The sequence below is a fragment of the Neofelis nebulosa genome, chromosome 2 (genome assembly GCF_028018385.1).
Source record: "Neofelis nebulosa isolate mNeoNeb1 chromosome 2, mNeoNeb1.pri, whole genome shotgun sequence".
Lineage (NCBI taxonomy): Eukaryota > Metazoa > Chordata > Mammalia > Carnivora > Felidae > Neofelis > Neofelis nebulosa.
The window spans coordinates 202,740,835-202,754,490 of NC_080783.1; the positions used below are offsets into that span (position 1 = coordinate 202,740,835).

General features: G+C 54.6%; 1 protein-coding gene across 1 annotated transcript; it reads right to left on the reverse strand.

Annotated features, from left to right (window-relative positions):
- Nucleotides 1-52: 52 nt before the first annotated feature.
- On the reverse strand, nt 53-10,150 carry CNKSR1 (connector enhancer of kinase suppressor of Ras 1). The gene is made up of 21 exons (XM_058718528.1): nt 10,024-10,150; nt 7,507-7,664; nt 7,216-7,401; nt 6,578-6,658; nt 6,121-6,162; nt 5,936-6,040; nt 5,336-5,395; nt 5,166-5,234; nt 4,765-4,866; nt 4,610-4,680; nt 4,457-4,530; nt 4,201-4,307; nt 4,093-4,123; nt 3,328-3,500; nt 2,357-2,430; nt 2,143-2,214; nt 1,634-1,707; nt 1,429-1,490; nt 1,247-1,346; nt 970-1,151; nt 53-708 (listed from the first exon to the last, which is right to left on the reverse strand). The coding sequence occupies exons 1-21, from the start codon at nt 10,073-10,075 to the stop codon at nt 439-441; spliced, it is 2,145 nt and encodes a 714-aa protein (XP_058574511.1). The 5' UTR covers nt 10,076-10,150; the 3' UTR covers nt 53-438.
- Between the last annotated feature and the right edge of the window lie 3,506 nt (nt 10,151-13,656).

A 13,656-nucleotide genomic window follows, 5' to 3' on the forward strand; every position in this document is an offset into this window, starting at 1 on the left:
CCTCTGGGGACAGATTCCTGGTTCTAATATGGAAGTCAAAGGCACATGTGGATTCATTTTAGATAAACTGATTTTATTCTGTTGAAAGTGTCTCTTGTGTGAAATGAACACCTACACAGGCTGGCTTGGGGGAGGGAGAAGTGCACAGTCTTACGCCCCTGTAGGTCAGAGGGGGAGAGAGAATTCCTGAGCCCCGCTTCTCCTTAATTGGCAAGAGAGGATGGCACAGAGCTCACTTCACCTTAGCCCACTCTGAGGGACAGAGGAACAGAAATGGTGGACGCTGAAGCAAAGGGGGGCACCTTGGGGTGATACATGGACTAGCGCTACCTTCAACTTTGAATAGAACCCGGGGATGCTCTGTCCTGGGCATGTCAGAGGCTGCAGGCTGAGGTGGTCCTCAAGGCCACAGGTCAGGAGCCAGGGTACTAGCCAGGGTCAGAGGTCAGGAGGTCCGCGGTTGCTCTCTGGGGTCAGGGGGCAGAGATGGGACTGTTCCTCCGGTTCAGAGGGCAGGGGGTGGGAAGACTGTTCTCTGGAGTCAGAGATCAGGACTTGGGAGTGGCTTTCAGCCTGCACCAAGCCCCAGGCTCCCAGGCTCTCTGAGTAGAGCTCCTGGTTCTGCTCCTTCCACCGCCGGAACTTCTCTCCAGTCAGGGCAGGGTCGCCTAGCACTTCCTCCAAGGCCTGCAGCTCCTGCAGCTTTGCCTGTGAAGAGGGTGGGGGCTAAGGGGCCATGATCACCCAGGGAGAAGGGCAGAGCCCAAGCCCAGAGCTAACTCTGGAGTCCGGTGCTTAGAACCCAGCACCTGGCCCGGTCTAGCACTGATCGATCCTTAAATTGAGAGTCTGGCTCTGGGAACCTAGAACTTGGCCCAGCCCACAGCTGAGCCCAGAGCTCAAGGCCAGGAACCAGAGCCGAAAGCCCAGAGCCCAGTCCTTCACCACGCCCAGTGCCCTCCAGCTGACCTTGAGTGTGCTCTGTAGCGCGCGCACACGGTGCACTCGTTCATTGAGCTGGGGGTCTCGGTTGCGCCGCATAAAAGAGCTCCGCCATTGTTCATGAGTGAGAGGCTGTGGCTGGCCCAGGAGGGACACGCCACCCTGCCTCAGCCCCCACACCATTCCTTCCAGTGCCCCTTCACTGTTGTCTGTGGGAGGGGGGGAGCAGATGAGGATGTGCCCATCCCAGCCCCCCCACCCCCACCCCCACCATCCATCCCAGCTCCCAGCCCCAGCACAGCACCTGTTGGTGGGCCAAAGGAAGTCCGTGGGCCACCCTGCATGGGGGCGGCTGCAGGTAATGTGTCTCCATGGAGTGGACTCCAAGCTCGGGCTTGGCTGGGCTGTGGGCAGGGTAGAAGGAGAGAAGGGTGGCATTCCAACCCCCATGGTCTGCCATTTGCCCCCTACCAGTCTCCTACTCACCGAGCCCGAGCGGGACCCAGCCTCATCGTCAGGATCTTCTGCTTCTGTCTCACTGTAGCAGTCTGGGGGGGAGGACAGGAGCAGTTGGGGAGCCCACTCAGCATCACAGGGTTTCGGGAGGCCAGGGAGTGGGCTAGAGCATTAGAGTTCCCACCCCCATTCCAGGAAAGACAGAGGCTCAGCTGAGACCTGGTGAGACACCCACCTTCCTCTCGGGGCAGGGAGGCCCGGCCTGGAGACTGGTACTTGGAAATGCAGGTGATGAGATGGCGGACCCACCTGTGGAGGGGCAAACCGGTCTCAGGGAGCTGCCATTTACTATATGTCTGGGCTTTTCACCTATATCGTCTCCTGAGTTAATCTCCAGAGCACTTCTGAGAGGTAGGAACCATTTCATTTCATTTCATTTCATTTCATTTCATTTCAAGCAGGCTCCATGCCCAGTGTGGAGCCCAACACGGGGCTTGAACTCGCGATCCTGAGATCAAGACCTGAGCTGAGATCAAAAGGCAGACACTTAACCAACTGAGCCACGCAGTCACCCAGTCCGGCCACACAGGAACTTTTATTAACCCATTTTATAGATGATGAAACTGAGGCTCAGAGAAGTGAATGCCTTGACTAGCTACTATCTGAGAGCTGGGATTTGAATCCAGGTTTCCAAGCACCCAAGCACTCATGTGGAAGCTGGGAGGTCAGGGGGGTGGCACTCACATGCTCAGATCCTCCAGGGTATCAGCAGCAAAAATGAAGGGTTTGTACACGTCATGGGTGAGCTGGAACACACTGCCAGGGAGCACAGGGCCTGGGTCAGCCTGGCTGTGCCCATCCAGAACTGGACTGGGAATCCCAGCTACCTGCTGCCCCCGCTTCCCCGCTCTCCCTTTCTTGCCCGACCCTCCCAGCTTATCACAGTCCAGGACTTAACTACTTTTTCTTCTGATCCTGTCCACTTTCCAGACTGTAGTTGGAAACATTGATGAGGCCCTCAGCCTTCTCATCCTGGGGGGGAATCATAGCGTGAGGGTCAGCTTGAAGGCCCAACACCCTGGAGGCCCAGTCAGGTTCTTGGAGCCGGGGAGGGGAGAGGGTGTGTTCTGGGCTCTCCAACCACAAATCTCCCCTTGCCTAGAGCTCAGGGCAGGAATCTGGGGTGGGGGCAGGGTTATGACCAAGGGGCACCTTTGAGACAGCAAAGGGGAACCAAAGATATCCAGGCAAACAGCCAGAGAGAAAAGACTGCTTATACATTTGTTCTGTCGTTAGACACACACAAAGCTGCTTCATACCCCTGAGCTTTGCAAACGCTGCTCTCCGTTCCTGGTTTTTTCTCCTTTCCATCCAACTAACCCCCAGGCGTTGATTTCTCAGGGGGCCTTCTCCACTCTTCAGGCTGGACTGTCTACCTCTGCTGGGCTGCTCCCTATCCCTGGGCTTTTCCTTCATCACGGCCTGTGTCCCCTGAACTGTCCTTGAGTGTGTGTACATCCTCCCCCCACCAGCCTAGAGGAGCAGGAACTGCCCAAGTCTTCCCTGTGTCCCTAGTACCCGGCTAAGAGCTGGGTACACGGTAGGCACCTGAATGTTTGTTGAATGGATAAACAGTTGAACAAATGGCCCATCACTAGGACAGACAGAGTAACAGAAGAGGAAGGAGAGGTGGGCAGAATAAACGTGATTCTTTCTGCACTGCCTGCGATACCTTTCCCAGACTGCTTTTCCACACACATTCACTCATTTCTCTCCAAAAAGCATCCTCGTTTTACAGATAGGGCTCGGGGGGCAGGGGGGGTCTGCGGCCTGCCTGTGACCACAGATGGAGTGGATGGTGGAATAAGGACAAGAACCATGGCTCTGACTCACGTGCTGACCTGTGTTGGGGTGGGGGGTGGTGCTCACCTGGGGCTGGCGGTACCAGTAGAGCGTGTGTCTCTTGAGCACGAACCAGCAGCGGCGCCAGCGCGGACCCATGAAGCCACCAGCCACCTTGCGCAGCAGGAGCCAGCCGTCACAGTCTGGCTGGCCCAGCTCCCGGCATGACACCCGCCGGCGACTCAACCGCGTTGCCACACCTGCAGCACAGCACGGCCTGGGTGATCAGGGACCGGCAAGGCATCCTGGACCCCCAAACCTGCTCCCCATTCCCCCACCAGCGTTCCCCAGTGATATGGCTGAACCCAGACTCTACGCCTGAAATGTTACAGGTGTCTCCCTGAGGTAGGGCTGGCTCTTCCCGTTTTATTTATTTATGTATTTATTTATTTTTGAGAGAGCGCAAGTGGGGGAGGGGCAGAGAGAGAAGGGACAGAGGATCTGAGGCGGGCTGTGCGCTGACAGCAGTGAGCCCGATGCGGGGCTCGAACTCACAAACCGCGAGATCGTGACCTGAGCCGAAGTCGGCCACTCCACCGACTGAGCCACCCAGGCGCCCCTGACCCTTCCCATTTTAGAGACGAGGAGATGAAAAATCAGAGGATAAGCCATTGGCCCAAAGTCACAGAGCAGGTGAGAGGGCCAGGCTGGGAGCACAGGTCTGTCTGACCCCAGAAACAGCTGTTCAAGAGAAGCTGTGTGTGAAATGTGAGGGGTGGTCTTGCCAAGCACTGTAAACACTTCTAAGAGCTCATATCAGGGGACCTCCACCCAGTCAGGTACATCTTTTACCTTTTGACTTCTTCTGACGAGGGACAGGACTCTGAAAAGACCATAAGGGGTTAGAGAAGGATCTGGGGCCAGAGCCACACACCCCTCCTCGCTGAGCCCTCACCTTACCTTGTCAGGGTGCTCCTGGGGTTCCCGAGTCATTGCTACCCCTGCTGGGAGTGTGGCTGGGGGTGCAGGGAAAATGGGTAGGGATTCAGGGTCAAGGGAGGTAGAGTCTGTCAGGGAGGAAGGAGAGAGAGGAGGGCCCGTGAGCCTAGCCCCAGGCTGGGCAGTAGGGTGAGGGTGTTGGAGTCTGGGGATCAGAGCCAGGCATCCCACATGCCTTGCCTGGGGCATCTACCACCTGGTGGGAGTTTGAAACTACCTGCCCAGGCAGCGCTGGGTCCAGGACTTGGGTTTGAAGTCAGGTCGAAGGCAAAGACGTCTTCGGGTGGGGCCCTGGGGAGAGCAAGGGGAGATGAAAGGAGTGAGCCCGTGGCTCCCCCTCCTCCCCTTGCACCCGCAGCAGAGCCATTACCTGGGAGACTGTGGGGTGAGAGCCAGCGAGGAGATCGTCAGCTGTGGGGAGCCCAGGGCCCGAGGAGGGGTCTGGGGAACAACCAGAAATGGTGACAGAGCTGATGACGATGGGGGTCTGAAAGCAGTCTGTGGGCAGGGCTGAGGGACAGTTACCTGTGGGGGGGTCTTTGGTATTGGGACCTTCTTCAGCACTAAGCTGACCCCGGCTGGCTCTCGAAGCAGCTCCCTCACCACGTTCTTATGGGGCCAGCCCACCTAGGGGACAGGGCAGGGGGAAGGACAGGGACTCTGGGATGATGGAGCTGGCCAGGAAGCTCTGGAGTAAGCCAACAGCCCTCGCCCTTGGCCTCCTGCCACTCCTCCTCCAGGAGGCCTCCATCAGCCCCTATACCTTGCCTCTGCCAAGGCCACTCTGACCTGTGGGAGCTGGCTCACTTCACGGGAGGCAGCTCCCACAGCCCTGGTCTCCCCAAGGGACCCTCCCCACCCACCAGCCCTGGGCTCTACTCAGTAGCCCCTTCACCTCCCACCGTGTCCCTCTCTTCCTCACTCACCACCACCTGCTCGTTGACCTGGACAATCTCGTCTCCAGGCAGGATCTGTAGCCGGGAGTCCACAGGGACCTGGTATGGGGGGTGGGGCTCATAGGGTGTGCTTTCCATGGGCCTGAAGCCGGCTCAGCCGGAGGGTAAGACGGCAGCTGAGAAGAGCGTGGGATTCTCACCTGAGTGCCCACGCGGGACACGAAGTGCAGGCAGTTACTGGTGGTGTGGATTTCCAGACCCTGCCAAAGCAGAGGCTGCAGTCACTGAGAGTATGAGGGAACTGGGATTCTTGGGTCGGGGGAATGGGGGAGAGAGCTGGCCCCAGGTTGGCACTGCCCACCTCGCTGTGTGACCTAGGCCCCTGCCTCTCCTCCAGTAAGGGCCAGAGGGAAGCTGGTCCCCTGACTAACGAAGTAGGAGATTCTCAGCAGCCCTCCTGAAGGGACAAGCAGGGATGGGGCAGGGACAGGGCAGGGCTGGAGGCTCCTGTTTTCCTAACTAGTCAAAGATTAAGGCAGAAAAGCCCATGTCCTTTCCCCAGTCCCCTAACCTGCCAGGTCTGTGTCCAGGGCTGGAATGTGTCACCTGAGACCGTACCAGCTAAAGCCCCTCAGGACTGGAGAGAGTGCTGAATGACAGTGTGTCCCCGGGAAAGTTCTCTGGGCCTTTTTTAACAGCTGTACAGAAAAGGCCTTCCAGCCATAACAGTACAGGGTTCTGTGGGATGCTATAGCCAAATCCGAGGGCCCGGACAAGGCCGCCAAGGGGTCAGCGCTCACCAAAGGATCGTCCAGCTGCACACGCTCCAGCACAGCCGTCTGCTCTAGAAGCTCTTGGGGGCTGCAGCTCAGGATGGCATGGCAGATCTCTACCACGTGGCTGCACTGGGGGAGGGGGAGCAGGATGTCTAGCCTGAGCCCCCATCCCACCGCCACCCCTACTCCCCACTCAACCCCACACTCACAATGCTCAGGACTTTGCTCTCCTTCTCAGCTGCCGGACTGTTCTGGAAGCAGAGAGGACAGTTTTCTCTGAGTCGGGGGCACTGCCTTCTCAGAGGACAGGGTGGGCTTCCCCAAAGTCCCTCCCTGCGTCCTGCATGCTGGTCTCCTCCCAGAACTACGGGGCCTCAGAGCTTTGGCTCCAAGGTCTCGTCCCCTGATGCCAGGCCCCAGAAGTCACCATACATGCCCTCCCCCACCCCACCCTCTCCTGAGAGTCAAACTTTCTGAGCTGCCCCTGCCAGCTAGGAGACCCCAGGCCCTCATTGCCCCCTACCCAGCGGCCAGGCCTCCCTTCTTCCTGCCTCTGCCTCTTCCCAACCCCCACAGCCGATCCTGTGCTGATTCACAGGTTATAAAAAGCTCTAGCCTGACTTGGTCCCTACAAACTGGGCCAAGCCTGGCCCCTGGTTCTTCTACCTCCTGCAAGGCCTGGCCCAGCTCCGCGCACAACTCCCCAATCTTCTGGCAGGCCGAGAAGTCGTTTAAGCGAGAGAAGAGGTACCTGACGGGGGAAGTATGGAGCAGTGGTTAGGAGGCTGTGCTGACCGGTCAAGTCATGGAACCGCTCAGAGCCAACGACTCATTTGGGGATAGATAACGCTTACTCTGACGGTTTTGATGGGGGCAAAGAAGATGATGGATAAATCTAAAGAACTTAGCACCAGACTTATTTGTCAAGTGCCTGGTATGTCCCAAGCCCTGTTCTAGGAACATGATTACAGCAATAATGATATAACTTCAACTGCTGTGAGGTGTCTAGAGCTCTAAGAACACCCAACAGGGAAGGCTTCCCAGAGGAGGTGACATTTGAACTGGGACCTGTGAGACAAGCAGCAGCACTGAAGAGTGGAGAAGCTCTCTATGCAGTGCTATGAATGAGTGGGAACCCAGGCATCCCAGTGTCCTTGCACTGACCAAATAACCTCTTTGCCCTGCTCCACAATATCTGAACAAGAGCCAAGCTCTGTTCTTCTCTCCCACGCCCCGGAGGAGGCCAGGGATGAGAAGAGTCCCTTCACCAGTCAGCCCAACCAGGGTCCTGGGAGGAGCCCGAGGTACCTGTTGAGCCAGAAGAGGAGGGCACGGGCCTCATGCACCAGTTCCACAGCCGCGCTAAGGACATCAGCAGGGGGCTCAGCACAGCCTTCCAGGTGGCCTCCGACTAAGCTCTGGAAGGCCTGGGTCACCTCCAGCAATCCCTCCGTCAGGCTCTGCAGATTCTCTGTCTGTCGCCCAGAGCTCTGCGCCAGAGTAAAGGCAGGTTATCTCCTGACAGTGGCCAGCCCCCCATCAGCAACCCCCCAGGTGGATGGAAGCTGCAGCCAGTGTGGCCACCATTCACTCACCAAGGCCCGGAGCTGTTCCACCCCCTCCAGGATGAGCTCCTGGTGGCCCAGAGGCCATACGGTCAGAGCCTCAAGGCTTTGGGGACAGAGCTGGAGCAGGTACTTGCCAGGCAGCTCCCAGTCCTCAAAGCAATAGTCCTGCAGGGAGTCATCAAGGCCTGGAGGGAGAACAGGGGCCAGCATGGAGGGAGCCGGGAGTGCCAGGGCCTTTCGGGCCACTTTTTCACCCCCACAAAGCCCCTTTCCCTCCCATCTGTTCCTAGCATCAATCTGGGGACCCATTTCACAGAGGGAAACTCTGAGATGCCCTCAGCTACTGAGTTGAGTAGAAGAGTAGAGGATAATGGCTCTCAGAGGGTCTCCAGAGCACCTGCAGTGACAGCCTCACTGGAGAACTTGTTAGAAATACACAAATTCTCGGGGCGCCTGGGTGGCTCAGTGGGTTAAGTGTCCGACTTTCGGTCTTGGCTAAGGTCAGGATCTTGCGGTTTGTGAATTCAAGCCCCGCATGGGGCTCGGCACTGGCAGCGCGGAGCCTGCTTGGGATCCCCTTTCCCCTCTCTCTCTGCCCCTCCTCCACCCGCAGTGTCCCTGTTTCTCTCAAAAACAAATAAATGAACTTAAAAAACCCCCCACAAATTCTCAGCCCCACCCCCTGAACCAGAACTCCAAGTAGGCCCAGCATTTTGCATTTTAACCAAATCTCCAGGTGCTTTACTCAAGTCTGAGAACCATGGGGATGGTGATAAGAGCACAAGACCTTGGAGTCAGGGAGACCTGAGGGCTAGTACGTGAGCAAGTAACTTAACTGCTCTATGCCTCAGTTTCCTCACCTGTGAAATGGCAATAATAAAAGCACCTACCTTCTAATCCTGTGGGTATTAAGTGACATGACTGAGATATGTCAAACACTTGGCCTATTCCCAGGTTCATGGTAGACAGTAACAGCCACCAGAGTATTATCACCAGACTCTTTAGCCTGGTCTGCAAGGTCCTGTATGATCCGGGCACTAAGTCCCTGTAGTGTAACTCCTGAGATGCTTTTCTGCCTCAGGGTCCTGGCATGTCTTATTTCTTCTGCCCAGACTGTTCTAGCTCCCTCACTCCCCTTTTTAATTCAACTGCCTCCAGGAAGCCTTCCATGACTTCCCAGGGTAAGTCGGAGGGCTCTCCTGCTCCCTCTGCCCCTGTGCCTCCACTAACACCTGCACTTGAGCATCGACCTCTCCCACTTGGTCACCCCCTCAGGCTCTGGGCCATAACTAACTGTTCATCTCTAACTCCAGCCCATGTCTGGCACAACGCGGGCCTAAAATAGGGAAAATGTCTATTGAAGGCTTATTATGTGCTGAGCGAAATGTTAAGGGCTTTACACATATTAACACAATCGGTTCTCACTGAACATAGGAGTTAAAGATTATTGTTATCCCCATTTTATAGGTGGGAAAATTGATAAAAATAGAGATTAAGTAGCTTGCTCACTCTTTGAAGGAATTCCTTCCATTCCAAGTCAGGCTCCATCATTGGGGAATGTGAGTGTCACTGACAGCTCTCCTTCATCCCCTTGTGTGACATTAAGAACACTGGACTGAGAGTTCATGGACCTGTTACTCCATGAGCAGCTCTTTTGCCATGTACAGTGACCCTGTTGTGCTGCCTTCCTCCTAAAAGGCTCCTACATTGAGCCACACATACGAGGCACCTGCCATGAATGTCTTGTTTTGTCTACTTCATGAGATCATTGTTGACTTTCTCATCATGTGGATAGAGAAACTGAGACCTCTGGTCACAGAGCTGGTGAGTGGAGGGGCGCGGCCTGGAACCCAGCCTGGGAGTCTGACTCCAGCCCCGAATCCCGCTTTTCAGGGGCTGGTGGCCCCGAGCCTGCCAGCAGCCTGCCAGCAGCGCACTCTGCTCCCATCAGGAGGGGGACTCCCCTCCCCTCTCCCAGCTGCACTCCTGGCCCGTTTCCCACCCACCGGGGCTCACTGCCTCTGGCCAGCATCTCCTCCCCTGAGGCTCCCAGGCTGGGGTTGTGCCAACCCCTTCGGTGTGACTGGGGCTTCTGCTTCTCTCACTGGGAGCCTCAAGGTGAGAAGGGAAAGGACAGGAGGGCCGGCCATATTCCAAAGCCCGAGCAAGTCACTTCCTGGCTCAGTGCGTCAGTTTCCGCTTCTGGAAAATGGGTTTAATAACAGCCCACTGAGCCCTGGGGCGGAGGGGAGATGAAGGAGATTGAGTGGGCGTGGGCCACCCCCCTGTTTTCATTACACAACCACCACCTCCCCACGGCCACCTTGGCAGCCCCTTGCGATGCTGGGGCGATGAGTGACCCCCTTCTGAGTTCTCGGAACCCCCGGGGTCACCTCGCCTATCCTGCCTAGCACAGTCCCGGGTGGGTAAAAGGCAGACACTCTATAAATTGTTGACTAACCGACAGACCTGGAATGTCCTTTTCCCCTTTCCTCTCCCCGTCCCCGGACCCCTCAAGCCCAACTCTGCCCAGGCCCCACCCACCTCTCAGCCAAGCTGCCACCTTCGCGGGGGTCCAGGTTGCCACTGGCTCCATGGCCGAGACCGGCCCGCTGGGATCCGCTCCCGCCCGGTCCCGCCCGCGCAGGAATTTCCGCTCCCGGAGTCTGGCCTGGGGAGAGGCGGGGGCCGGGGCGGGGCTCTGGGCGGAGCCACCAGCTTACCTGGGCCCACGTGGACGGCCAGGTGAGGCGCGGCGACAGCCATTGGCCCCCCCGGCCTGTCCGCCTCCTGCCCCGCCCTTCAGGCGTCCTTAGGCAGCGGGGCCGCCGGACCCGGAGGCGGTGTCACTGGTGACTCAGGCGACTTAGAGCGCGCCTGGGATCCCGCCCCAAGCTGGATTGTCCTTTAGGTTCCGCAGGAACAAAACAAAACAAAACAAACACAAAACTGCATAAAGGTGAGCAGTGAGCTCAGCAGCAAAGTACAGAAGTTCGAGAGCCAGAGCTCTGGCTGCAAATGCCAGCTGTGCGGCTAGTTAGCTACGTGCCCCTACCTACCATATGTCAGTTTCTCTGTTAAATGGGTTGCGGTGCAGAGTACATGCGTTAATAGCTCTAAAATTTCTCGAACAGGGATTTTTAGCACCCCCCCCCCCCGTTTCTGCACACAGACGCTTTTTGGCTATGGACCCTTTCTCAGAATAGTGCTTTTGGAAGCATTAAAAAATGCTGGAGATTACAAGGAAGAGAATTATAACCAAAATATACTTAAAGACACAAATTTATGATTGGGGCGCCCGGCTGGCTCAGTCAGTAAAACATGCAACTCTTGATCTCCAGGTTGTGAGTTTGAGCCCCTTGTTGGGTGTAGAAATTACTTGAAAAAATAAAATCTTAACCGCCCCCCCCCAACATTTATGATATAGTAATGGGTTTATTAGCATGAAAATAACAAGACTGGAAGTTAAAGTTAAATTTTCCTTTTCTTTCATGCTTATTTTTATTTTTGAGAGAGAGAGGGAGGGAGGGGCAGAGAGAGAGAGGGGGGACAAAGGATCCAAAACAAGCTCTCTGCTGACAGCAGCAAGCCTGCTGTGGGGCTCTAACTCACGAACCATGAATTCATGTCCTGAGTCGAAGTTGGACACTCAACTGATTGAGCCACCCAGGCCCTATCTTTTCCTTTTTTAAGGAAATTTTCCTTTTCTAATGATATCAGCTAAACTGTGGGGTGGTCTTTGACTCACCTTTTCACATGTATTTATCAGTTAACCACTAAATATAAGGAATCAGAAGAATAATGGAGAAGCCTGGGTTACCGGTGTGAGAACAAGTGGATTTACCATTTGGTCACTGACCTTCTACTGGGCTCAAAGGTGCCCAATCAATGGCAGCTATGTCGCAGGAGTGTCTGAAGGAGTGTGATTTAATGGTGGGCTAATAACTATCACGATTCTGAAACAGTTATGAGCATATATAATGTTGAGACACTTGCAATAACTACAATTTGAATGAAAAAATCTGTGATTTAGAGGCGCCAAGGTGGCTCAGTCAGTTGAGCGTCTGACTTTGGCTCAGGTCATGACCTCACGGTTCATGAGTTCAAGCCCCACATCGGGCTCTGTGCTGACAGCTCAGGGCCTGGAGCCTGCTTTGGATTCTGTGTCTCCCTCTGTCTCTGCCCCTCCCTCTCTCAAAAATAAACATTAAAAAAAATAAATAAATATTAAAAAAAAATTTTTTTTTTAAATCTGTGATTTCAATTGGTGACAAAGCCACAGATACTGCTAATACTTCAATCCATAAAGAAGGAAGTGGTAAATTTTGGTTACAGTTTAGTGAAAATATATCACTTTTTTTCCCATCCAAGTTTATCGGCCCTCTGTATTCTGAATCCCAGTTAAGAGCTTTTCTCTTAGAACAACAATCTGTGACATACGATTTGTAGCTATCACCACCACCACCATCCCAGGCCAGGAGACTCCCAGGACTTTGGAATCAGACAGAATCACTTCCATTTGCTGTGTGACTGCACCCAATTTCAACACCTCTCTGAACTGTTCCTTCCTGTCTAAAACAGAGACACTTAGACCTTAGTGCTGTGAAGATTTCCTTGAAGTATGTTGAAATCTGTCAAATGGGATGGCTCTGAGCTATGATTATTGCTTTAGTTCTATGGAGAGGGGCCTGGGAAGGCTTCCCAGGGCCTGCCCCTCTGACTGTATCACTTTGGAATCCCTACCAGTGCCCCAGCACCCAGCCTTCAAAGCCTGACATGATCATGCCCCCAAATCCAAATTCTGCACTTGGCCTACAGATGGCCCATATAATGGGTGTGTGTTAGTTGCCATCATTTAATAATTTCACATAGAAATTGAGTTCTCTGGAACTTGGCCCGCTCCCCTGGCTCCCTCCTACCATTACATGCGGCATCAAACAAGAATGCAGATTGTTATCTGCGTCTTTCAGGGTCCCCGCAGGTACCTCCAGGCTTGGCTCCCTCGCTGGTGAACCAGCAGGCTCCACTGTGCAACACAGCCCTCCCCTCTCTGGCTTTGTCCTTGGCCCCATTCATGCATCCTCATACCCTGAGCTGCACGTGTCCTTTCATCACTCCTCCGTTTTGCCCTCTTCCTTCAACAGCCTCCTTGCGGCGCTCTGGGGAAGCCCAGTAAACACACACCTGTCTCCACCACCCTGATTTCATCAAACACCTACCCTGAGCCAGCCTGAACACACAGTCCTGTAGGGCAGAAACACACAGGAACTCACCACTCACATGCACCCCTAAAAGGATTGGGGGCCTGACGTCCACAACATTGCCTTTATTTTTAAAAAATGTTTATTTATTTAAGAGGTCATCTCTACACCCGACGTGGGACTTGAGCTCACAACCCCAAGATCAAGAGTCGCATGCTCTTCCGACCGAGGCAGCCAGGCGCCCCACATAACCTTGCCTTTATTTTCTGCCCCTAGCACCTGGCAGGGCTAGGCAGTTAAGGGCAGAGTAAATGGTAGCTTCTATGTTAAAGGTAGTTTTCTGAGTTTATAAAAGTTCCTTCTGCATCTTTGTTGTAAAATATTCAAAGGTTAGCAGTAGGTCATTATATCTCTATTCTAGGCCCAAGTGGGGACCACTGTAAAGTTTCCATTTTCTGCATATGCAGGTACTCTGTATACTATTCTGAAGACATGTTGTTGTTGTTGTTGTTCATATTATAAGATAACCAATACCAAATGAATTAATACATATTAAGTGCTTATAATACTGCCTGGCACAGTCAGCTGTTTTTTAGCATGCCACGGACAGCTCTCTTAATCAGTATATGCTAATCTCCTTTTACTATTGTCCCCAAGCCAAGAATAGGAAAGTCCCTGCGGGAACTTCATCTTGCAGAAAGAAGTGATATGTGCCCTCCCCTCCCAAGGTAATGGGCGTTGATGTAACAGAAACCAAGTGAAAAGGCTCACCAATGTTCAGGGGGACCGGGGAGGGCTAATAAGGCACCCTGCCCCTCCTTTGCTGAGGGCTGACTGGTGATATCCGACCATCTGAGGAGTAGGGATAGAGCCAGGACCCGGGCTGGGGAGACCCTCCCAGTACCTGGTCCAGGTCTAAGACTCCCGAGCGCTGCCAGGCAAGGCCTTTCCTGCCCTACCCAGCCTGGCTTCCCTG

What these genes read in the sequence shown, in the direction of transcription:
- CNKSR1 (XM_058718528.1), bottom strand. Translation starts at nt 10,075, where the DNA reads ATGGAGCCAGTGGCAACCTGGACCCCCGCGAAGGTGGCAGCTTGGCTG. An exon ending in AGGTCAACGAGCAGGTGGTG is followed by an intron (nt 4,867 to 5,165) that starts GTGAGTGAGGAA and finishes CCTGTCCCCTAG; the next exon opens with GTGGGCTGGCCCCATAAGAA. An exon ending in CTGGGTCCCGCTCGGGCTCG is followed by an intron (nt 1,347 to 1,428) that starts GTGAGTAGGAGA and finishes CCCTGCCCACAG; the next exon opens with CCCAGCCAAGCCCGAGCTTG.